Below are 24145 nucleotides of genomic sequence, written 5' to 3'. Positions count from 1 at the left end.
CTTATTTTTGCTTAGAAAATGAAATGTTATTTGACCAGCGGTGCCCAAACATTTGCGCAAAGTTATCCAAGCTAGAAATACTTTTAAATTAAATCACAGTTCAAGTGCAAACATTAGTGCGGAATAAAACTTCCACATGACGGTACCCAGAGTGAAAATGAGTGAATGGACTGTGAAAGACTGTTTAGAACAACTTTATTAAATAAAACAGTGTAAAAGAGACAAATAAAACTTGATCCTCCCCCATGACCGTGTTGTCAAATGGGAAATAAGGAGACATGATAAATTAATTAAAAAAGGGGGAAAAAGGTCATGCACACAGTGCACAGTCACATTAGGACACGAAGTTTCCTCACCAAGCTTCATTCTCCTTGTTGCTTCTTCCTACAAAGTCGTTGATGGAGGACTGTAAAAGATTAAAAAGCCAAGTGAGATGGAAGAATAACTTTTTAGTTGCCTAAAACGAATATGCGTCATGCTGAATACTTTTCAGAAAAAAAGCCTCACATCCATCAGAGATATTTTAACCTTTTTAGGCAGAGACATATTAAAGGTATTACAGATGGAGAAATGAAACATCCTGGAAAATCAATATTTAGTGCCAATAAAACGGGTCGTTCTAAATGCTGAATTAAGTCAAGTGACGCGCGTGGCGATCCATCTTACTGTTCCTCAAAGAGCTCGGTTCCTTTAGCGATGTAGAGGGATGTAGATTTACTTTGTCAAATTGAGGCAATCTCTCAGTCTGGAACAGCAAAGGGCGCTGGTCAAAGCTGCCAATCTGAGCGGTAAGTCAAGGTGGCACTGACCTGCATGAGCAGCCTCTCTTTCCTCAGCTTCTTATAAAACAGCAGCACGTCCAGGTTGGCCTGGACCACTCGTGGATCGAAGTCCATCACTCGAAGCCCTTCCAAACTCCGTGCTCGAGATAAAGCCACGTAGGCCTGACCGCTCTCAAAGACTCGAGCCAGGGAGATCTCCACACAGTCCAAAGTCATTCCCTGAAAACAAGCACAAAACATACAGGCTCATAAGGGGTATGCAAACATGGCAATATGCACATAAATATGTATTATATATGATGAGGTCCATCACAATTTCATAAAAAAAAATAAAAAAAAAAAGATTTTTTTACATATACATGCATTATATATATATATATATATATATACATATATATATATATATATACATACTACACACACATACAATATATACATATATATACACATACATATATACACACACATATATACATATATACATATACACACACACACACACATATACATACAATATATACATACACATACATTATATATATATGATGAGCAATAAGCCACAAGAGGCCATGCATTACTGTTATTATTAATCACGGGAAGGGTGTTCTTAAAACTCCCTTCCCTAAAACGACGGCCAACATAAAATATGATAAAATACACATTTTTCAGAAAATTATTTGTTATTATTAACAATAATTTAAATAATTAATAATAATAAATAACAATAATTGACAAACAAGTATTCCACCAAGAATTGTAGCTCCTTTATAGTACGGTGTTTTTGCCAAGCAACCATGGACCGCTGAATGAGGAGAACGTTTGGTCGCTCATCGCTGTGCACGATAAGATAAGAATCCTTCATTAGTTCCACAACAGGGAAATTCTCAGTGTTAAAGTAGTAAAGGGAGAACAAGGCACTCAAGAAAAAGTGAATAAGTAACAATGAGAGAATTAACAAGAAAACCATTAACCTTGTTAATTACTTAACAAGGTTTTACAGTTTGTTACTTTATAGACAATAATATTACGGTCATTTCATGAATGTTTTCACTTTTTGATATGATACATATGATAACAGCACTGTTTAAATCAAAAACCTTCGCTTTATAAGGACTTTTTGGTCACTAAATCACCACCGCGAGTCTCATTTAGCACCATTCCAGTGGTGCCCTCTTCTCACGCTGGGGCTGAATCTCAAACAGCTCCCTGCTCCCTCACTACATAGGAGCTTAAATACTGGATCCTGCAGCCCAACAGAGCAAAATACAGCTAAGAAACAGTCATTTGGGATTCAGAAACATCCACACAGCCGTTTGAGCCGTTTGAGATTCAGTCTGGGTTTGACGAGACTTCGGACTAAACACGAACATTTGAATTATGTAAGACGTTCAAGTGACATTAAGACTTTTATACTGCAGTTTTGCAGTTAATCCACTGTAAGTACTTTAATTCAAGCCTGTGATATTAATGATGGAGCTGTTTAGCCTGTTAGCTAGCTGACCAGCCCAGTTCAGCACGTTTTTTTGTTTGTTTTTTGTTTTGTTTTTTTGTGCCATGGCGTAGTAATACACATTTCAGTTGTGAGGCGGTCATAGGTGTGCATATATCGTGGACTTAGAACAGCTTTGAACGCAGCTCAGCCAATCAGTTCCAGTTCTAAACTCTCAGTTTATATATACACAAACACCCCCAAGTACTGCATCAGACCAGAGCACAGATCAGATCAATATTAGATGATGCTTTTATTGTATTCCTGGAGAGCAGAATGTTAAAGTGATAGTCTATTATGCTAAAATATTGGAAATGTATTCATTTTAATGAATAAAAACAGTTGCAAATACAGTAAATATGAAAACTCAATAAGCTATTATTAAATTTACTGCATTTGCATTATTAGATGATATGCATATTTCAAATTCTGCTGCTCTCTGATAAACAGTCTGATTAATACACCAACTTATGGTATACAATATGCATACAATATGCATTTTTCCGGTGTTTTTATCCACAATTTTTATTGTTCAGCTAAGCTTTTTTGATTTCTTATTTTGGCCTGTTTAAAAATTTTATTTAAGAGGTTTACTGTTATAATTGTTAGTACGAATACTAACCGATATATTTTTAACTACAAATAAAGAAATGTTTATCCTGGGTTTTATAAGTTAGAACACACACAGCAACGAAGAAAAAAGTATATGTAATTTTTTTTTGACATTTCATATGGTAAATATTACTACATCCAATTCTACGCTCAGGTGCCTCTTATAAACCTTTTAAAGTCAACCTTAAATCAAAACTGACCTTTTTTACCCCTTTATTTCATGTCCCTGGTTATATTAAGCATAATTCATTACATCATATAATTTAAAAAGATAAAGTTCCTTGTTTCCTGTAACGTCCCATTAAATTGTAATGACTTTTGCCCCAAAATCAGAATGCATTATGATTTTCCTTTTAAGTCAAGTTGTAAATGAAACATGCAGCTGTTCCGTGTTCAAGTAGCTGATAGCTAGAAAAGCCTGGTGTGATAATAGTATGATAATTGCCCACCCCTCCTCACAGCTCGCCCACTCTGAAAACAGCACTGCCTAAAAAGAAAATCAATACTGCTGTATTGTGCTGAGTGACCTCACTGCCCTACATCCTGCAGCACAAATCAACTTCAAACAGTTTTTTCCATCTGCCTCCTCTGAACAAGGCCAACAGATCAAAAACAGGCATCATCACTTTAATCTCTACCTTAATAACTGATAAGCTTGATTACGCCAAGCCACGTTTACAGACGGCTCTAATGGAAAACCATTAGCAGCGTTGATACAGAGCTGAATGGTGGATGCAAGAGGCCCATCAATGCACTAAGCCCACAGCAGGCTTATGACTGGGGTGGCTTCCAGCAGCATCAGAATATTCTTATTTTCCAAAACCCAAAATGCAAATTAAAGACGTCAGAAAAAGAGTTATCAGACGCTGTAGGAGTGATTTAAAAGACAGTCACTGACTAACCTAGATTAGTTTTTATTTAAGATGAATCACAGAACAGATGAGCTCACATTACACTCATCCGCCAAAGCAACAGCGATTTAAGACATTGTAGACAGCAGTGCCATCATTAAAACCATTACAGTTGTAGAATGAAAGGCGTAATTACCTCAGTTTCTCAATAAGCGATGACTTGTGTGTATATTCATTTGGTTTCCATTCTTTTCAGTGTCTCTGATTACAGAGAAGACTAATGAAATTCTCCCTGCTTGCACGGTTTGTTATTTTAAAGCTGCCCAAAACTAGCGTTTCATGTCATTTGTTGTGTTATGCTGTATTCTGTAGTATTAAATCCCTCAACTGCATTTATGCTTTCATTCGTCAACATTCTCTCACTACAATACCCAGCATGCATTAGGCAAATACATCATACAACCACTGGGAAGCACTGAGCAATCCTGACTGCTAGCCTAGCCATCTATAGGCTAATAAATGCAACAAAGCTAGCATTAGGGTAACTCTTACCCGAGTCACCGAACACAGTCGCAAAGAAAAGAGCAATTCTATCTTTATTCAGCACACAATGGACAAGATTTTAACCCTTTCAGCCAGAGAAAAGAAGCAAAACTGAGGTAAAATATCTAGACAGGTAGGTAGGTAGGTACCTTCCTAGCTACAAATACTGTACAGTTGTCCAAACATTCTGGTTTATTTGTTGAGAATCTGCTCACCAAGATCAAAAGATCAGTGTGTACAGATCTCCTTTATAGCCCACACATCTATTGTAGATCAAGGTAGTTCTAGAAACTTTGGTCATTATGTGTGCTGTACTGGCTCCATAAGGACTGTAGTGCTTGGACCCCGATGATCGCCACTTGCAATGTACATTGTAGAGCAGTGGTGTCGAACTCGACCACTAAAAAGGGCCATATTGAAAAAACAACAACTTTGTGGGCCAGCTGTGTTTTTACTTTATTTTTACTTAACATTTTGCCACGACCCCAACTGGCTACTGTTTATGCTAAAACTACAAAATTGAATTCTTGAACGATTAAAAAAAATAATTAAAAACAAATTGTTTGGTACAAAACATTAGACTATTAACTGCACATAACTCTTAAACTTCTTTAATGTCCCCAGTGTACAGTAGGGTTTTTAAAACTGCCCATTTGCTTGAACTGGTCCCATAGATAGTTGTTGGGGAAGGGGTGGGAGCACATGTTACATTACAGTGCATGCTGGGAACTGTAGTGCAGCACAGGGTGAAATGGTCTAATATTAATAAAAATTTAAAATAATTTTGCGGGCTGAACAGGACTGTGTCACAGGCCTGACTTGGCTCGCGGGCCTTGTGTTTGACACACAGGTTGTAAAGGGTGGTTTAGCTCTCTTAGCAGTTACAGTCCTCAGACGTAAATGTGTTTATCAATTTCAGATGCAACTAAACAGCAGCTGACTGTCTTATTTGCCAACAATGACTATTTACACATGTTTAAATTTTTGCCAGCTGTTCAAAAGATACTGAAGAAAAATCAGTATACGCGAAAATAAAAACGTCACCATGATCTCTTCACTCCTTAGTCATGTAATCTTGATATTTGGCTTCCTAGCAGCAATGTTAGCTGATAAAAAAATAAAGTTGTGTGTGTGTGTGTGTGTGTGTGTGTGTGTGTGTGTATTTAATGTAAGAAAAGTGTGTCTTACAGTTTTTCATCAAACCACCCAACATTCTAAAATGATAATTAAGCAATAGAACACGAGAGGGAGTGTTTTATCATGAGTGTGTTAACGCACTCCTCGAGTGTTCTACTGCTTTTATACAACAGTTAAATAAATACAGTAATAAATTAATAAACTGGGCCGTGAACGCGGCGTTTAATATGTTTTAATGTTCGCAGTTCCTTCTGCCAAATTATAGTTCCTTAACGAGCAGCTTGTTGCTACGTCAGAGTAACGAGCTCCGCCCACTCGCTGCACAGCCGGCAGTTCGTTCTCCAGCTCCTCACACTAAATTCCCAAACTGTCATCACCACTGAGCAGCTCTTCAGTCGGCAGCTGTGACAGAAGAACAGCTAAACAACCTGGAATCAGCCAGAAATGAACCCAACACCATTCGCCAAACTAAATGGGCTGTGAGATGCTTTACAGACTGGCTGGAACAAAACAACATTAATACTGATCTGGCAAAAACTGACAAAACTGAGCTGAACCTGATATTGTGGCAGTTTTGTGGCTCAGTCTAATTTGGTCAGACTCTGAAGATCAGACTACACGTTTGGCGAATGGTATTGGGTTCATTTCTGGCTGATTCCAGGTTGTTTAGCTGTTCTTCTGTCACAGCTGCCGACTGAAAAGCTGCTCAGTGGTGATGACAGTTTGGGAATTTAGTGTCGTCTCATCTTCAGAGTCTGACCAAATCGGCCGTCGGTCTAATGTGATCTTAAGTGTCCATTTTCTGTTCAAACGTTCAAATGTCTTGAGCGTCTCCTTACAGCTGTCAAGGTCGTTGCTTAGCAACAGCGTCTCAGCGGAGTGATACAGTGAAAAAAACGTGATGTTATGGCGAAATAACAGCACAGTTAGAGCGCTTCCCAACCAATCTGCGTGGCCGGAACTAACTGTTGTACAAACTACAGTAAAACACACACACACACACACACACACACACAGTGAGTGTGAGCTGTGCTGTAGGCTTACTTGACTCTTATGGATGGAGATGGCCCAGGCCAGTTTTAGTGGAAGCTGCTGCCGGCTCAGGTACAGCCCTCCTCCCGCCTTAAACATCCACCGCTCGCGCTTCATCACCTCCACAGCACCACACAGGAAACGCACACGGGGGAGGCCTGCCAGAGAGTCAGAGGAGAAGCAAATTCAGAGAAATGTGTGAACCAAAAGATGGAATTGATGAGAGTCAATGAGCCCTTTAGTGTCCAACCCTGTTTCTTCCACTTCACCTACTCTTCTCCTTTAACAGGGCCATTCCAGCCTAAAACTAGCATTTAATACCTTGTCATGTTACGTAATGTATATTTACAATTTTGTAGCTGCTGTGTTTTTGTCCATCAGTGTTCCCTCATTACATTACTCAGCATGCACTGGGACGCTGGTTTCAAATAATGTATTTTTACTGCTGTTGAATGCTCTAAAACATTTTCAGCTACTCCTTAATTTCACTGTATTGAAGTTGTATTGAATTGAGACACCAATCAATTGTTAAATGTCTGAATTTTGGCAGATTGTTACACCTTTAGTAGAAAGAAAAGCATTTTGTCACTGATTTTTGTACATAAACACACCAACTGTCCTTTACATTGTGTGAAAATTCCATGATTAATGGATGATCAGAAATGCTTCAAAGTCACTTTCTAATAAAATTTCTTTACACTGAAAAAGTTAATATTTTTGCCTTCTCCTGTAAAGTTGCTATTTTAGAGAAACATGTTTTTCTTTAGACAGCGATGATTTGTAACTATAAAAAAGAAATGTTGTAGCCATTGTTTTAGTGCTTACTGGAGTAGTAATTCCTTTTTATGAATATCTACATAGTAGCGAAATCAGGGATTACAGTTACAAATTTGCAAATTTGGCTGATGTTGCACATTCATAGAAAGTGTAGCCATGTTTATTGAACGTACAGTGAGCCTGTAAATCTTAACCGGTGAAACTAAATAGCCCCAAGATCCAGGAGCAGTTTATGATTCAAAATCCCAAACTTAACCTGCCCTGTAGCAGTTTAGGCCATAAATATACATACCTAGATGCCACGTTGGGTCCAGTCAGGCATGTCAACGTCGCTACTGGACTGTACCATTCAGCACCATTACAGAGCAGCAGTTTAAGAAAGATACTGTCCAAAATTACACCATTTCAAGAATATCACTCTCAGAAAGTGGGATAGGATTATATAACGGAGGGAACGCAGTGATCCACACTCATGTCTGTGTGGTGTTTATGTGTAGATATGGTCGTGTGGTTAATGAGGCTCAGAGAACCTGTTGATGTGATTGTTTTTCCTCTGGTTTTATATTAAGCTTATTTCATTTAATAGTCCTTACACTCCTTAATCCATGTAGATATTTAAAATAGATTAGCACTTTATTATACAACCTGAAGTTAGGTTCTTATTTACCAGCTTCTTGTTTGCATTTCCCCGTTCCACCTTAAATGGTGCAGCTTCAGGCACCAGAAAGTGACCGCTGCACCATTTAAGGTGGAACAGGAAAACTCGAACAAGAAGCTGGCGAATAGGAAGCCAACTTTAGCCTCGTCCTTCTGTGTAATAAGACTACAGGTGATTCACACATTGATGGATTTGCTGATTGTGTTTTTACCGGAGCGCTAAACTCACATCAGGTGCAGACTGAATACTTTCCTGCTGGTCCGGATGGCTAATTATCACGATCAGATATTATTAAAGAAGTAAAAGCTACCGAGCGCAGATCCGTACAGCATAGATTAATCTGTGTCTGAGGATTATAACAAAACAGATTTGGTGAAAATCGGTTGAGTAATAATGAAGTTGTGGCTGATTTAATCCTGAGACTCATCGTCTCTCAATACAAGCGGATTTATTCACAAGCGGATCTTGACCTCTCCAACATGGTGGACGCGCAGACGTATCGCCTCAGATAGAGAACAACAGACAACACGGCATCTAGATATGAATATCTATGGTTTAGGCCTACAGCATATGTTGGGATGGAGATAAAGCCCAGTACAAACTTGTGTATTTGTAGTAAACCACAGGGGATTATCAAAGTAAGTGACCACATTTTTATTTGTGATTGGAACTTGAATACAAGCAGCACTGAAATCCAGACAAAAGGAACTTTTTTTGAGGATCTTGAAATAAAATGCTACCAACAAAGACATTCAACAATACCTTGGTTTCCAGGTAAGAAGTCAACCACAACTCCTCTTGCGCCGTTCACAAGGCCTCTCTGGACGTCCAGATTCTTGGTTAACATAACCTGAACAAATTAAAAACCTTGTTATTTAGTTCTTTGAACATTAAAGATTAGACTATAGTGAAAGTCAGGGATAACTGAGCTCCTACCTGGGCTCCAACTTTAAGCTGTAATACTGCCCCCACTGGACTCTGTGCATCAATGGTCCTAACCAACATAGGGTCACTGTCCACAGCCTCAAACACTCGCAAAGGCCCTAGAATTCATGCCAGACAGAAGCACAGTGATATACAGACAAATAAATTCATACAGTACTGTGCAAAACTGAGAGACCACCCATATATTCATATAAACAGCTGTTTTTTATAGTGAAAATAGCTATTCAGCACAAATTATTCAATCTTTGGAGACATGTCTAATCTCTTGCATTACCCACACGTCAAAAAAAATGATTAAAAGCGACAGAAAATGGGACTCTATACTCCTCAATGCTATGGGTCTGAAAGGATGTGTAGCCGTCAAGAAGCTCTTACTGAACAAAGCAGCTGCTGCTGTTCTCAAAACAAAGAACTGACCACCCCAGCGTCCAGATTCACTTTAATTTTCTGTGATTATTTGGATAGTGAGAAGCAAAAAAATAAAACCAACTTCTAAGACTGAGGTGGACTACCAAAAATTTAAAACTATGATGCAATGAGATTTATACAACAACATTTCACACACTGCACTAATCCAGTGAACCAGAACTAATTATGCTCTCTTTGTAATGAAACATGCAGTTAGTCAGTGTTCTTAGGGCACATTGTGGTGTAACACAATAAAACAGGCATATCACCCACCCCTGTTTTGTTAGTAGTATTATTTATTTTGTTCTACTAGCCCCCCCAAGCACTTCGTTTTAAAACTCTTTCTCTATGCACTTTAGTTTTCAAAAAAAAACAAAAAAAAATTAATAATAATTAAAAAATAAGATTATATATATCATTTATATAAATAATTTTGTGTGTGTACATATACACACACACACACACACACACATATATTTAACTAAAACATTTAGAAAATATAATTAAGATTTTATGTACACCACCATTTTAATGTGCTCTGTAAAAAAAATATGATTTCTATTCAAACATTCACAGATTTCAGAAAAGCTAAATATGAGGATACATATTGTCAAATCAAAGTCATATTGTACTGTGATTCTATATTTGCTATACTGCCCACCTCCATCCTCAACAGCGCATGGGAATACGCATGTAAGCTTATATACGAAGTCTTTTTGAACTTGCAAAAACTGATGTGCTTGACCACACAAGTCTACCGCAGTGTGAACGCCTCAGAACCACTTCTGACTTCCTGTTTAATGAATGGAACATCTCCAGCAGGAAGAGTTTCCAGGGTTTAAGGTAACCAGGGCACACAATCGCCATCACACCTGACCGAATTTACAGTACTATACTTAGAATTTAGTGACGTCATGGATTATCAACACCAGAAACGAGGAGATGTTTGTGTGCGCTGCCTGCGGATGGGGCAAACCTGGCAACTGCTTGAGTTTGTTCTCATTAGTGAGCTCCACGTCGTCCTTGTGTGTGCACAGCCTGGTTGCCAGGATACCGTCCCTTTCGATGCAGTTATTGGCGCTTTTCAGAAGCTGGGAGGTGACTTCCTCTGTGACTCTGCGGAAACAGTTTAGCTAAGGATCACTGCAGGGCTATAAAAGGCCACAAAGGTTACGTGATTGTATAGGAAGAAGGCAGGAGATGAATCAATGTGTGGATTTCATGCGGAAGCACGTCTACAGAATACATATCGTTTGAGGCATCTGGAGGTCCGGAGGCATCTACCTAAAATGTTTCTTATTTTTACTCCTTTATGCATATGGAATAACGCCACGACAAATAGATTCTTAAAAGATTAACAAATCAAAACGATCCTGTATCGCAGATTATTCAAAGTGGCCCCCTTTGCCAGCTTTACATGCTATCGGTCATTTTCTCCAGTAGGGCTAAACGGTTTGGGCGAAATATTTAATTGCAATTTTCTGACTAATATTGAAACAGCAATTTAAACTGATCATTTTCTACAAACTGAGATTTCCATTTAAAAGTTATGAACGTTTTTGTTTCTCCGGTAAAGTTACCATTTAGATCAGGGGTGTCAAACCATTAAAAGGGCCATATTAAAAAATCTCAACATCTCCGTCTGTGGTTTTATTTCATTTTTACCCGAACTAGTCACTGTTTACTGAAAAAAATAGAAAAACTTCATCAGCAAAATAGGCACTGAATACTTGAACAATTCAAAGGTGATTTAAAAAAAAAAAAAAACTTTTATATAAAACAATAGGCTGCATTATCTACAGATAACTTTGACAGTTAAACTTCTTTAATGCCCCGCCTATTTGCTTGAACTAGACACTGGGTATTTTTTTCGTGTGTATGTAACCGCTGGCCTGTAAAACAGGGTATATTATGTTGCAGTGCGTGCTGGGAACTGTAGTGCAGCTCATGGTGAAACAGGCTAATATCAATAGAAAACTAAAATAATTTCGCAGGCCGAATAGGATCGTGCCACAGGCCTGACTTGGCCCGCAGGCCTTGTGTTTGACACATAGGATTTAGGCCCAATCCCATTTCTTATTTTTACCCTAACCCCTTGGAACTGAGTTACAAGGGGTACTGATTGAATTCTTCCCTCTGAAATGAGACCCTCAGATAAAAAGAGCATCACTTCATTTACAGCTACCAGCGCTGCTCTGTAGGCGACCCTGCCAGTCTGCAGTGACAGCAGAGGAGGGTGAAGTTCAGCTCCTCACTGTTGGGCTTTAGTTACATTTAGGGCATCATATGCCTTCAAAGAGGGGGGCAATTATTATCACCCACCACTAATTCTTCAGTGATATGAAGCTGAAGTCAGATATTCATCAGCTTTGTTCTAATTTTCCCGTTCCACCTTAAATGGTGCAGCAGTTACATTCTGGCGCTTCAGGTGTCAGAACTGCTGGACTATTTAAGGTGGAACGGGTAATTTAGCCAGCTAGCTACTGAGACATTAGCTTACTATTAGTGATTTTTCATGCTTGTTATTAAGAAAACGATCATAATACACTGAAATTACATTAAACTAAGATAAAACAGTGGTTATCGTAATTTTTTGACTGAGAAAATTCTCACATTTGCGGGTTTCTTTGGTCTCTTGTTCAGCCGTCTTGCCCGTTTTTCTTTTTTTCTCATATCACTCTGTCTGGAGGACCATGTAGCTCTAACACTTCACCCTACCCCTCTATCTCAACAAGAATCAAGACACTCCTTACACTGTCAGAAATGAAGGTTCTGTGCAGGTTCATTTTTCACTCAGCAAGGTACAAACAGTGTAAATGTTCCCTCAAAGCTCCAACAGTGGGTTTAAGGTCTGATTGTGAACCTTAAATAAGTTTTTCCAGGTGAAAAGTTCGTATTTGTACCTTTTCATAACCGAATGTTTTAAACAGAACAGTACAATAAAAGCCTGGAGACGAGACGGGGTGTGTGGAGTCAGTACAGCTTAGAACATATCATTTCAGTGGATTATGGTTCATTTATGTTCCCTGACTACAGGTACTGAGATGGACCCTTGAGGGTTCCACCCCAGTGACAAGAGGGGAACCGCCCCAGTGACAGTTTAGTACCTTAATTTCTGAGAGTGTAGACATGAACGCGCAAAACAGAGGGCTAAGGGCCAAGTGGTAGGGGCAAGAGGTGAAATAGGATTGGACCTTAGACAGACAGAACTTTACTGATCCCACAGTGTTACAGTAGCAAGACATAATTGCACATAAACTCACATATATTAGGCGGAAATAAAAAATTAGACATAAGTATGACAGATTTTGGGACATATTTGGAGGTTTTATCCTGCGATAATATCCACTTTTACTGGCCTGAGACTCGAACTCTGAACTCAGCGCATCAGACTTCAAGTTAGTTATGGTTCTGTTGTCGTTGTTGTTGTCCTGTTAACAGCACGAGTGTTTGGCTGCTTCTGATTGGCCGAACTCTTCTACAGGCAGTTCACACACTCCTGCGGTCAGCATGATTCTAATTCCTAGGGTATAAGTTTCCCTGTACTTGCCTCGCAGATCCAGTGCATAACTATACCAATATGATTTCACTTTAAGGCACTGGACCATCATGGCCTTTTCACAACAGGAGCCTTATCTGCCGGTGAGCCACACAGCGGCTAAGCGCATGCAGAAATGGCCTGTAGGAGAAACAGATTAGCTATGTTGAGGGTACCTGCCCACTCTGACAGCCTGCAGGAGAGAGATGAAGGTCCGGTCGGTCTGCCTGCGCACCTCTGTCAGCTCCATGTTCACGTGGATGCACTTCCTCCAGGTCCTCGCCTGCAGAGCACAGTGAGTGGACAGTTAGCGGCTGGTCTGCGTCATAGTCCCTACTGAGCATGCCAAGGTGGAATGAATTCACACCAATTTATCCGGCTCAGGTAGGCAGCAGGACTGAAAATGAGGCCATGTTCACACTACAGGGGTGAAGTGTTTGGGTTTTTTGTGAGACATCACCCCCCCAAAAAAACTTTTTTGTACACTGAGCCGCTTTCATACACAGTCTTAGATAAAATACACACAAACACACACAGGATCTGTGGGCTTGTCCTATTTTTGTGCGCTTATGATGTGTGTGTGTTGAGTTTAAAGTCGTCTATTTTTATATGACCATTTTCTAACCTCTGTATTCTCCAGAATTGAACAGGCTGTGTTTGTTACTTTAAGACTGATACTACAGAGCCCTGCTGGTGGCATCCTGTATAAATACAAATAAGGCGTGACCACGCCGTACTAACACGTGGGAATGAGATCCTAATGCCTGGCCACGACTTAGTAAGGCATGGGAATTTGATAGTGTGGGAACGAGATCATGCCTTACTAAGTCACGGCCACGCATTAGAATCATTCCCACGGCTTACTATGTCGAGGCCATGTCTTAATGATCTTGTTCCCACGCCTTATTAAGTTGTGGCCACGCATTGTTTTTTATTTATACAGGATGTCGCCAGCGGGGCTCCGTATATGTACACTATTTAAAAAAAGATGGTTCTCCAAGGGTTCTTCAGTAAAGAAAATGTTTCTATCTTTCTCTTTGCATGATTAAAGGGTTCTTTGCTTCATGAAATGGTTCTTTAGACTGATGGAGAATGTGTTTTATATGGTTCTATATAGAGCCTTTTTGAAAAAGGTTCTATATGGCACCAAAAATGGTTCTTTTATCGTTATGATAAGTCTAACGATAGAAGAACCCTTTTTGGCGCTGTATAGAACCCTTTTCAAAAAGGTTCTATATAGAATCTTCTACAGCACATTCTCCAACAACCTGAAGAACGCTTTAATGATGCAAAGAACCCCTCACACACTTGAAAATTATGGTTCTTTAGTAAAGAAAATTATCGTATATAATCAATTTCTTTACTAAAGAACCCTTAAAGAGCCATCATTTGCAAGTGTCTAACAACAGAACCATTTTTGATGCTATATAGAACCATCTACAGCACATTCTCCAACCCGAAGGACCCTTTTATGATGCAAAGAACCCTTTAATCATGCCAAGGGTTTATTGAGTGTTCATGGCTCTGTACAGAACCATTTCCTTTTTACTAAAGAACTCTTGAAGGACCAGATAAGTGCCGTTCTCAGAGTAATCCAGGTGTGAATGTGCGATGATAAACAGCTGTAGGCAGAGCAGACGGATATGTAAATTCACTGATTTTCATGACGACACAAAAACAGTGAATTCTAAACGGGCTGTTTGTCGCTGTGCCTTTAAGACTGATAGGTTAACGACCTCTGTCAGACGTCCTACTTTGCACCTTATTTAAAAGTCCAGGCTAAAACACTCCTTAGAACTTCTGTGAGAGTGGGTGGGGCTAAACTGCTGCAGGATGCATAGCGCTGCTGTCGGAACGAAACCATGTATCTCCATTTTGGTCGTTTTCCAGTTTTTGACATAATTTGAAAATGCCTGTTGCCCTTTACATTGTGTGGAAATTTCATGATGAATGGACTTAAAGAAAACGGCCCAAAATGACTTGGAAAAAAGTCTGGTTCCATTGACTTACATTAAAAGTAAAGTAGGTTTTTTGCTTCTCCTGTAAAGTTACCATTTTGGAGATGGTTCTGACAGCGATACACAAGCACATTGGATTTCGTGACATCTCAGAAAATGTGAATTAAAAACAGGCCATTTTGCAGCTCATTTTCCATAAATGGACTGTATGGACTGCTGAGTTAATTGTATGTTTTGAAACAAATGTTTACACGATTCATCCAACACTCGCTCATTTACCCAATCTGTGCATAGAAGGTTCATAATATAAATGCAGCCCATTTGCAGTAGGATAGACTTGATATAAAGGGGGTGATCAATAAATGAAAACAGTTTAAATTGAGGTTTAGTTACATTGTTTGGATTTTGCATGACCTATTATTGCCAATGACGGTAAAAGGATCAGATGACAAGCCAGCATGAAATATCTATAAGAAGCCAGTGGTGGCACACTGCACATGCAGCTCTCCGGCACTGCCACTATGCAAGATTTGTACATTTTCTTAAACATTATTTAAAACATGAATGTTGCAATGAAGAACATTGTGTGTGACATTTTTGTAAAAAAAATCATAAACATGGTATTGCATTGTTTGATGATTTGTATATAAAATAAAGGTCACAATAAAATGTAAATAAACCACAGTTTGGCCTTTTAATGTAAAAGGTTGTACAAAATGAAGGGAAAAAAACTGATAATCCAAAAACAGGATAGAATGGTCAATATGATGGTATTTCATTGGAGGGGCTCAATTTTCCACATACAATCAAATCTGTGCATACGAATGCTTTATAAAATGAGCCAATATTGTGACCGCAATTCAAATTGCTTTATTATTTTCTATAAATTGAGGTGCGTAGTTTATTGTGGGTGGAGCTGAAGTAGGTGATTTTGGAGAAGCCAGGAAGTGTATATATAATAATAATAATAATAATAATAAAAAATAATAAAAATACTACTAATAATAAAATATATATCCCACCAAAAAAAAACCTCCACCCTCTACTTTCAGCTGTCCACCCAAAGCCACTCCCCCAAAACACATGAACGCGCATGGCCTGACCACAATGCAAACATCGAACATATACACACACAAAATACATACACAAAACATAGCTAGCTAGTTTACACCTACAGCCTAGCTAACATTAGCAATGGACTAATAAATAATGTAGCCACATAAGTAGCTATGTTGGCTACATAATTCAGGAAAATAAATCCCTCAAACAAAACGAACCAGATAATTACCTGTCCAACAGAAAAAAAGCAATCTTGGTGTCGCCTCTTAACTCTGTTCTAAGCCTTTTCTACTTCTGTGTTTTAGCAGTGCCAGCTGTTGTACATGCTTGTGTAACTTTCTCTGCCATTCTTCTGAATCTAGCTCGTTACCTTTCAGCTGTGTGTGTGTTGCCATATGACTGACCCTGCACATGCCCAAACGAGTAAACGTGCAGAGCGGGCGCCTGTGGGCAGGTCGTGATAGACAGGCAGATAAGCCATCCAAAGAACTGGATGGGGTTTTTACTGTTCTTTGGCCTCATTTGGATCTTTTTTCTTCTTTATATTGTCAGAGAATTAGATTTATTGATTGCTTTCAGGACGCAGAGTATTTCAAGATAATAATAAAGTTAAATTCAGCCAATAAACATGATGGCGCATTTAAAAATGTGCAAAAAAATGGACATTACCTGGAAGCAAAAGCTGGGTTTCTCCTTTCCTTTGGTAACAGGCGGAAGCTGCAGGAAATCTCCACATACAATCAGCTGGATCCCTCCAAACGGCTCAGTGGATCTTCTGATAGACCTTCAACCACAGAACCAGAGAGATAAGTCACCAGGACTTTCAATCAAAGCATCAACGCAGGATGAATGTGAACAAATGGGGGTTTGTTTTTCTCTTTCAAATTTTGCTCTCTCTCTGGAAGGATTCGTGAATCAGTATCAAATATTCCATTTGTGGAACTGACTCATTAAGCCATGAGGCTTGAAGCAAAAACAATTTACCCAAAGCAGCCATTTGCCATCTGCTAGTCATTTAGGAGGTACACCTGAGTGACTAATAAAGCCTGTTCATCAGCCAATGCCAGATTATAACCACATTTTTTCTGCGTCACAGAAAGGAACAAATGTAATCATAGTTACAGACGATTATGAGAACAGCTCAGAAGAAGCACGACATTGATTTCAGCTTCTGAAATTTCATTTCTGTAATGGACAGCCATACTATAATAGACCAAACCGGGTCAATAAGTGCTGGCCTCCTGGTTCTCATTCTACAGATACAGATAAGTGCATGTGAGGAAGTAACTGACAACTGTTCAGTAAAGCTAATAAGCTGCTTTAGCAGATTGATTCCAAATGAACAGAAACAGCTCATTGACATGCCTGGCTATGGCTTCAAGCTTGTCAAAGAACTGAGCCTCCACCATGGAGATTTCGTCGATGATGAGATGTTTGCAGCTGGTCCAGTGCTGCCGGACTCCGGGCCGCTGGGCGAGCTCCAGGCACTGTTCCAGAGGGGCTGAGCCAGAGCCTATACCTGAAAACATGAAGGGTAAGAGAGTCACCCTACCGAGAGACAGATACAGCCCACTCAGCGTACTGGGCTGTATTTTTTTAAATGAAATTCAATAAAAATTACTATGCAAATAACATGAATCGCAAAATAATGCTACAACCATGTGGTACAGATACAGCCCAGCCAGGGTTGTTGCACTTTTAAATGAAATTCGATAAAAATGTAATAATAATAATAATAATAATAATAATAATAATAATAATAATATTTTTTATGATAAAGAAAAAAATAAGCAATACAGCAAGCCAATAGGGATGCAACGATTATGAACATTTATAGTCAATTCAGATTTCTGAATGGCTGATAAAATATATATATATGTTTAAAACTCTAGAGCTGTTGACTAAACAAAAACATGAACACACATTTCCGGAGCTTTCTATTGACCAAAGTTGCAACACAAATATCTATGCAAATAAGAACCACAAAATAATGCTACAATCTTTTGGTGCAGATATAGCCCACTTCGGTTTGTTGCACTATTTATTTAAATTAAATTTAAATATAATATTATATACAATATAAAAATGTTATAATACATTTAAGGTCCCAGAAATGAAAAAATAAATAAAATAAAATTATAAAGTTTAATTGCACCACAATGCACAACAACATGCATTAATGTGCATTTTATTCAGACAGGCTGAAAATCAAACATATATGCATGTGTCAGTCACTAGTCCTCCTCAATTTCCCCCCCAACTACAGTACTGCGCAAGAATCAGAGACCACCCTTGGTTGCACTCTCTGCTTCGCATGATACAAGCAATACCAAATACATTCCGTGGTGTTGAGATCTGGACTCTGGGGTGGTCAGCCAGGTGGTTGTTAGGAGTCACGTTTTCTCTGTAGGTTTTAATTGTTTTTCTGAACTTATTTTTACATGAACTAATTTGGAAACTACCCCCCCCCTCCCCTTTTCCTTTGACTTACTCCTTCCGTCTGCAAGTGGTCTGTCAGTTTGTCTGTCTGTAGCTCAACATGCTTTACATCTACATCATTTAATGACTTTATTTAAAATAAATATGTAGGATATTTAATAAAATTTCTGTCTTGGCTGTGAGAAAGCTCCCACAGCTCAAACAACGCAGTTTTATATTTCTAACCTGCAAAGTTGTGTAGTGTCGTCCCTCCTATATGACATGCAGCAACACCAGTGCTGGCAGTAGCGTACGTGCTTTTTGGAGGCAGCGATCCAATAATTCTCTTTAACAGGAAGGACTTTCCTGTACCTGAAAGAGAACCACACAGTCATATTAATGTGAGGGATAGAAAAGGACATGAAATGCAAAAGCAAACCGTTAGGGAGGCACCAATCTTGACCGTTCATGGTCGATTCAGATGTCTGAATGGCTGATAATATATATAAATAAATAAATAAATAAATAATTAAATATACATACACATACATACATATATGAAATAATAAAATAAAATAAATAACCCTAGAGCTGTGACTAAACGAAAACATTGCAACACCCACTATACAAATAACATGAATCACAAAATAATGGTACAACCTTTTGGTACAAAGCAGCATTCAAATTCAGCAGGAGTGCATTTACATCCTCAAATTATTTACCGCACAAAACTGCAACACAGACTGCCCCAAATCAAGACGGCCAGCAGAAAGTGGAAAACTTGTATACGACATACCTGCACTTCCAGTGAAAAAGACATTCTTTCCGCTCAAAACCGCATTCAGAACCGCTGTCTGTTCTTTGCTGAGCTTTCGTGCCGTTGGCAAAGTCAGGACAGGCTTTTTATTCGGATGGAGAGCTTTCACCTACAACACACAAACCCAGTTTTATTTCCACAGACGTCCAAAACGTATCAGCATACAGCAAAAAAGCAGACAGAATGTATGATTTATCAATATACTGCTGCTGAGAGTGCTCACTGTGGCGTTATTGGTCCATGTTTATAGATCAATAACAATATGCTTAGGCATTCTGGCCTAAAACTAGCTTTCAACATTGGTTGTGTTATTGCAGAATCCTGCAGTGCAGCATTACGTCCCTCAGCCTCATCTGTATTATATACAATTGAGTTCTATCACTTATAGAAATGTTCTTTCACTACAGTACGCAGACTGATTACATACATACATCATAATCACTGGGAATCCCTGTGGTGTCACCCAACCCTGACTGCAAGCCTAGCCAATGAGCTATATGCAAATAAAGGCAACAAAGCCAGCATTAGAATCACCACCTCAGTCGTCAAACAAAATCGGAAAGAAAGTGATTCTCTCTTTATTTGGCACACAAACGACACCAGAGATGAGTTTCAACCCTTTCAGCCAAATGAAGCTAAATTGAGGTACACTTCAAAAAAAATGGTTCTTCAAGGGTTCTTTAGCCAAGAAAATGGCTCTATATAGAAGCATGATCACTCAAAGAATCATTTGCAGAACTAAACGGTTCTTTGCATCATAAAAGGCTCTTCGGGCTGATGGAGAATGTGCTGTAGATGGTTCTGTATAGAACCTTTTTTTCCCAAAAAGGTTTCTATGTTTCTATATAGCACCAAAAAGTGTTCTTCTATTATTACGATGTCAAGCTTGTTTTCAAAGAGGTTCTATACAGCACATTCTCCATCAATCTGAAGAGCGCTTTCATAATGCAAATAACTTTAATCATGCAAAGGGTTCTTTGAGTGTTCATGGCTCTATTTAGAACCATTTCTTTACTAAAGAACCCCTGCAGAAGCATCTTTAAGTGTGTAAGGTCCTCCTCATTGGATGGTTCATTTCTGTTGATCCAAACTCTCCACTGTAAAGATGATTTGAGGACTGTTACTGCAGTTATACACCACCAATGAGACATTCATCTTCCTTTATACAACAGTTAGTTCCGGCCACGCAAGCTGATTGGTTGAGAAGCGTTCTAAATATGCTGTTATTTCACCAAAACGTCACAGGTTTTTCACAAACACTATCACTCCGCTGAGATGCTGTTGCTAAGCCATTTGAACGTTTTTACTTCTTACTTTGCCACAAACAGAAAATGGACACTTTTTAGATCACATTTGACCGACGGCCGATTTGGTCAGACTGTGAAGATGAGACGACACTAAATTCCCAAACTGTCATCACCACTGAGCAGCTTTTCAGTCGGCAGCTGTGACAGAAGAACAGCTGAACAACCTGGAATCAGCCAGAAATGAACCCAACACCATTCGCCAAACTAAATGGGCTGTGAGATGCTTTACAGACTGGCTGGAACAAAACAACATTAATACTGATCTGGCAGAAAATGACAAAACTGAGCTGAACTTGATATTGCGGCAGTTTTATGGCTCAGTCTGATTTGGTCAGACTCTGAAGATCAGACTACACGTTTGGCGAATGGTGTTGGGTTCATTTCTGGCTGATTCCAGGTTGTTTAGCTGTTCTTCTGTCTCAGCTGCCGACTGAAAAGCTGCTCAGTGGTGATGACAGTTTGGGAATTTAGTGTAAGGAGCTGGAGAACGAACTGCCGGCTGTGCAGCGAGTGGGCGGAGCTCGTTACTCTGACGTAGCAACAAGCTGCTTGTTAAAGAACTATAATTTGGCGACCTATCTACGGCGACCAAATCACAGCCGTGATGTTATTTTGCTTAAATCAATAATGTTAGCTATTTGCCTTCCTTCTGCACTCAGCAATAACATGTCAAAATGAAAGAAGTGTGAAGCAAGAACACCAATCAGGGCACAGCGCGCTTTGTTTTGAGCTTGTTTTGACCTGTTGGTCATACCGACCCAGTGCAGCACACGGTTCAATGTCAGTGCAGCAGCGTAAAATTTTGGGAGAGTCTATTCAACATAAATGATGAACTAACCTAACTTTGTGTAAATAGACCACAATATAGAAATATGTACACATATGCAGTTGAGACTGACGTGTCTTTTTTCTGAATTTATACAAACACATTTCATTTTATAGTAAATTAGTTTAGGCTAGTTTATGTTTATGAACAGAGACCTACAGATGCAGTTTAGTAAAGGAAACTCATTTGTGAATCTGAGTTTTAAAGTTTTTATTAAACTTAAACTTGTAACTAAGTTGCAAATAAACCTTAAACTGAAACTTTGCTTGTTTGTAAAAAGTGATTTCAGAGCCACTCAGTTCTACCTGATGGAAACTGTTTCCCTTCAGTGTTTTGTGCTTATGATAATTTTAATAGACATCAGCGTCACTAATTAACGACATTCTATTAAAAGACTGGTTTACCAAGAGAGACACTGGAGTATTTTCACCTAAAATGAGTTAATGAAGTGAGTCTTGTTACAAAAATGATAGTGATAATTATAATGATAATTAATCTTTTAGTACTGTTACTTTTGATACTTAAGTACATTTGAAGGTGAATACTTTAGTACTTTTACTCAAGTGGAGGTCTAAAGGGAGGAACTTCTACTTTTACTGGAGTAATATTTTACCTTGAGTATCTCTGCTTTAACTCAAGTGCATGATTTGTGTACTTTGTCCACCACTGTGGCTAAATAGCTACATATGGTAATGGGCAAGCTGGGTAAAACTGAATTTTGACCAAACCATCACTTTAAAAACGTCTAAAGGCCATGCTGCACTTATGCAGATCATCCTACCGGGCTTGTATCGCAGTCCACTCTTGGCCTTTTAACCTGCTGTGACACTCCAGCCTTGTTCTTATTGGCAGATCTCTCAGTGAGACCCTTCAGCTGCAGGGGTGCGTTCACTTTGCTCCGCAGCTCGTTGGCTTTCTCCACGTCCTTCTGCTGCAGCGGGCTGATGGTGTTAAAGGAGCGGGGCAGGGCGGCCTTCAGTCTGGCACGGTCACTCACAGGCTTATGGTCACGCGAGGCTTCGTGCTTTATCTTCAGGGTGCGTAGAAAGGTGCACAGGCGATCTGTTGGACAGTCAGAGATCAGCACCTGCGTGCCCTCGGGGTCCACCTTTATGGTGCACTTGCCATCTTTGGCAAAACGGGTGAACAGCTGAAAGTTACGCAGCATGAAGCTCACTGTGTGACCTCTAGTGCGGTCCTGAACCCGCAGCACCAACTCTTCAAACTCATCCCGGCCCAGCATGACCATGGCAGAGCGCATGACCTGCCGTTTCATCACGTGGCCAGAGGAGGCGTTCACACGCTCCACCGCAACAGTGCACTGCAGCTCCGCAAGCTCATCTCCTCGCAGCATGGTGGTAGATCTAGAAGAAGCAGAGACAAGGTTGGCTCATTTACAGGAAATGTTCTTTATCATCAATAGTGCTGAACTGGTTTAGTCAGTCCTGCTTTGTTACTTTTTTAGTGAAACTAAAGTGCTGAGTTGAATTTTGAGGCAACAAATTACTATATTGAGGCCACAAATTAATGTGTTGAGACCACAATTTACTATTTTGAGGCCAAAGATTTATATATTGACCTAAAAACTACATTAAAGAGAAATTCCAGCTATTTTTCAAATCTTTTGCATAATTCAATGGTTGAAATGTTCACAGTCATTCAGAGCGGTTTGGTGCATAATGGTTCTTTACAGAAACTCAGATGTGGTGGTGATAGGAACCAGGGGTCGCCATGACTACAACACAAATATAGACATTTTATTTACTATCCAAAACCAGAGAACCTACACGAGTCTGTATTTGTAGCCTATATGTACACTCCTGATAAAAAAAGTGTTTTAAGCCCAAAATGGCAAAACTTTAAGCTTTTAATCATCTTAACAACAAATCATTAAACAAATAGATAAAGTCACTTAATACATGGAAGTTTTTCCCTTTGATCTCTTTAAAATGTTAAAGTTTTCTGTGCAAATTTACAGACAATCTTTTACAAAAGGAAGAGTCAGTTTACGCCAGAACCTTTTCAAAACTACCATAAAAAACAGTCTCACATCAGGCAGTGAATTCATAACCATTTCATGTAGTAACTTTCTGTGAGGGAGCTTTTAGAGGTGGACGTCTGGTTCCTATCACCACCACTGTGAACAGTTTTGAGTCAGTAAGTTTCTCTAAAACGGAGCACAGAACATCAAACTACTCTGCATAAATTTATTTATATCTCAAAAATGTAATTACGCAGAAAATTTGATTACTTGGTGGACTTTCCTTTTAACGTCAGTTTAAAAAGCTAGAGAGCAGCAGAATCTGTTCCCATTTAAAAACGCCACAGTTAAAGTGCTATCAATACTCAAACTGGACAAAAAAAAGAGACGAAACCTACAATTCTGGAAATATTGCTGAAAAGAAGCCTTTTCCATATATAAATGATGAGTTTATCGTGTGTACTGTTTGTCTAAACTATGTTTTGCGGCGTTTGAAGCCTTTTGAAACGGTTGAGTAGCCTGTGAGCCGGCGGCTCTCGCAGTGCATAGTGGGAGTTGTAGTTTTTCGCGTCGCCTTCTCAACCCTAACTGCATTGACATGCCTAGCTTTTGAAACTACAATTTAAAAAAACAATGGCGGACCGAACTCGGGATGACACAAAAACTTAAATCTAAATTGTGCATGAAACAAACTGAACCTGACTCGACCCGTGTCCGGTTTAAACTACATAAAGCCAAAGAACACCGCCATAGCGAACACTAAGCATGACAAACAACCAGACACCGGAGTAAACAACCAGACACCGGGGTAAACAATCAAAGTTGCAGTTAAAAGGTTGTAGAAAACAATAAACGCCAGCCGAATGCATCGCAGATCCCTAACTCCGTGTTTAAATCAGAAGCTGTAATCCTCCACATTTACAGGGCTTTTAATGAAACTCGGACTCACTCTTAAAGCCGCCGGCTCGCGCTGCAGCTGCACACCACGATTTTCAAACCACTCACGC

General features: G+C 39.3%; 1 protein-coding gene across 1 annotated transcript; it reads right to left on the bottom strand.

Annotated features, from left to right (window-relative positions):
* Positions 1-262: 262 nt before the first annotated feature.
* Positions 263-24145, bottom strand: pif1 (PIF1 5'-to-3' DNA helicase homolog (S. cerevisiae)). Its single transcript, XM_036556387.1, has 13 exons — positions 24088-24145; positions 21939-22521; positions 19004-19133; positions 18454-18579; positions 17155-17308; positions 16459-16573; positions 12949-13055; positions 10211-10350; positions 8818-8924; positions 8644-8731; positions 6459-6604; positions 810-1001; positions 263-406 (listed from the first exon to the last, which is right to left on the bottom strand). The coding sequence occupies exons 2-13, from the start codon at positions 22509-22511 to the stop codon at positions 353-355; spliced, it is 1932 nt and encodes a 643-aa protein (XP_036412280.1). The 5' UTR covers positions 22512-22521; positions 24088-24145; the 3' UTR covers positions 263-352.

This window comes from Colossoma macropomum, unplaced genomic scaffold (genome assembly GCF_904425465.1).
Source record: "Colossoma macropomum unplaced genomic scaffold, Colossoma_macropomum, whole genome shotgun sequence".
In the NCBI taxonomy this organism is placed as follows: domain Eukaryota; kingdom Metazoa; phylum Chordata; class Actinopteri; order Characiformes; family Serrasalmidae; genus Colossoma; species Colossoma macropomum.
Note: the sequence above shows the minus strand (reverse complement) of the source record. Positions and strands in the feature narration are given on the sequence as shown.

What these genes read in the sequence shown, in the direction of transcription:
- pif1 (XM_036556387.1), bottom strand. Translation starts at nt 22,511, where the DNA reads ATGCTGCGAGGAGATGAGCTTGCGGAGCTGCAGTGCACTGTTGCGGTG. An exon ending in CTTCTTACCTGGAAACCAAG is followed by an intron (nt 6,605 to 8,643) that starts GTATTGTTGAAT and finishes ACTCTCTGGCAG; the next exon opens with GCCTCCCCCGTGTGCGTTTC. An exon ending in AAGAGAGGCTGCTCATGCAG is followed by an intron (nt 407 to 809) that starts GTCAGTGCCACC and finishes AATCTTTTACAG; the next exon opens with TCCTCCATCAACGACTTTGT.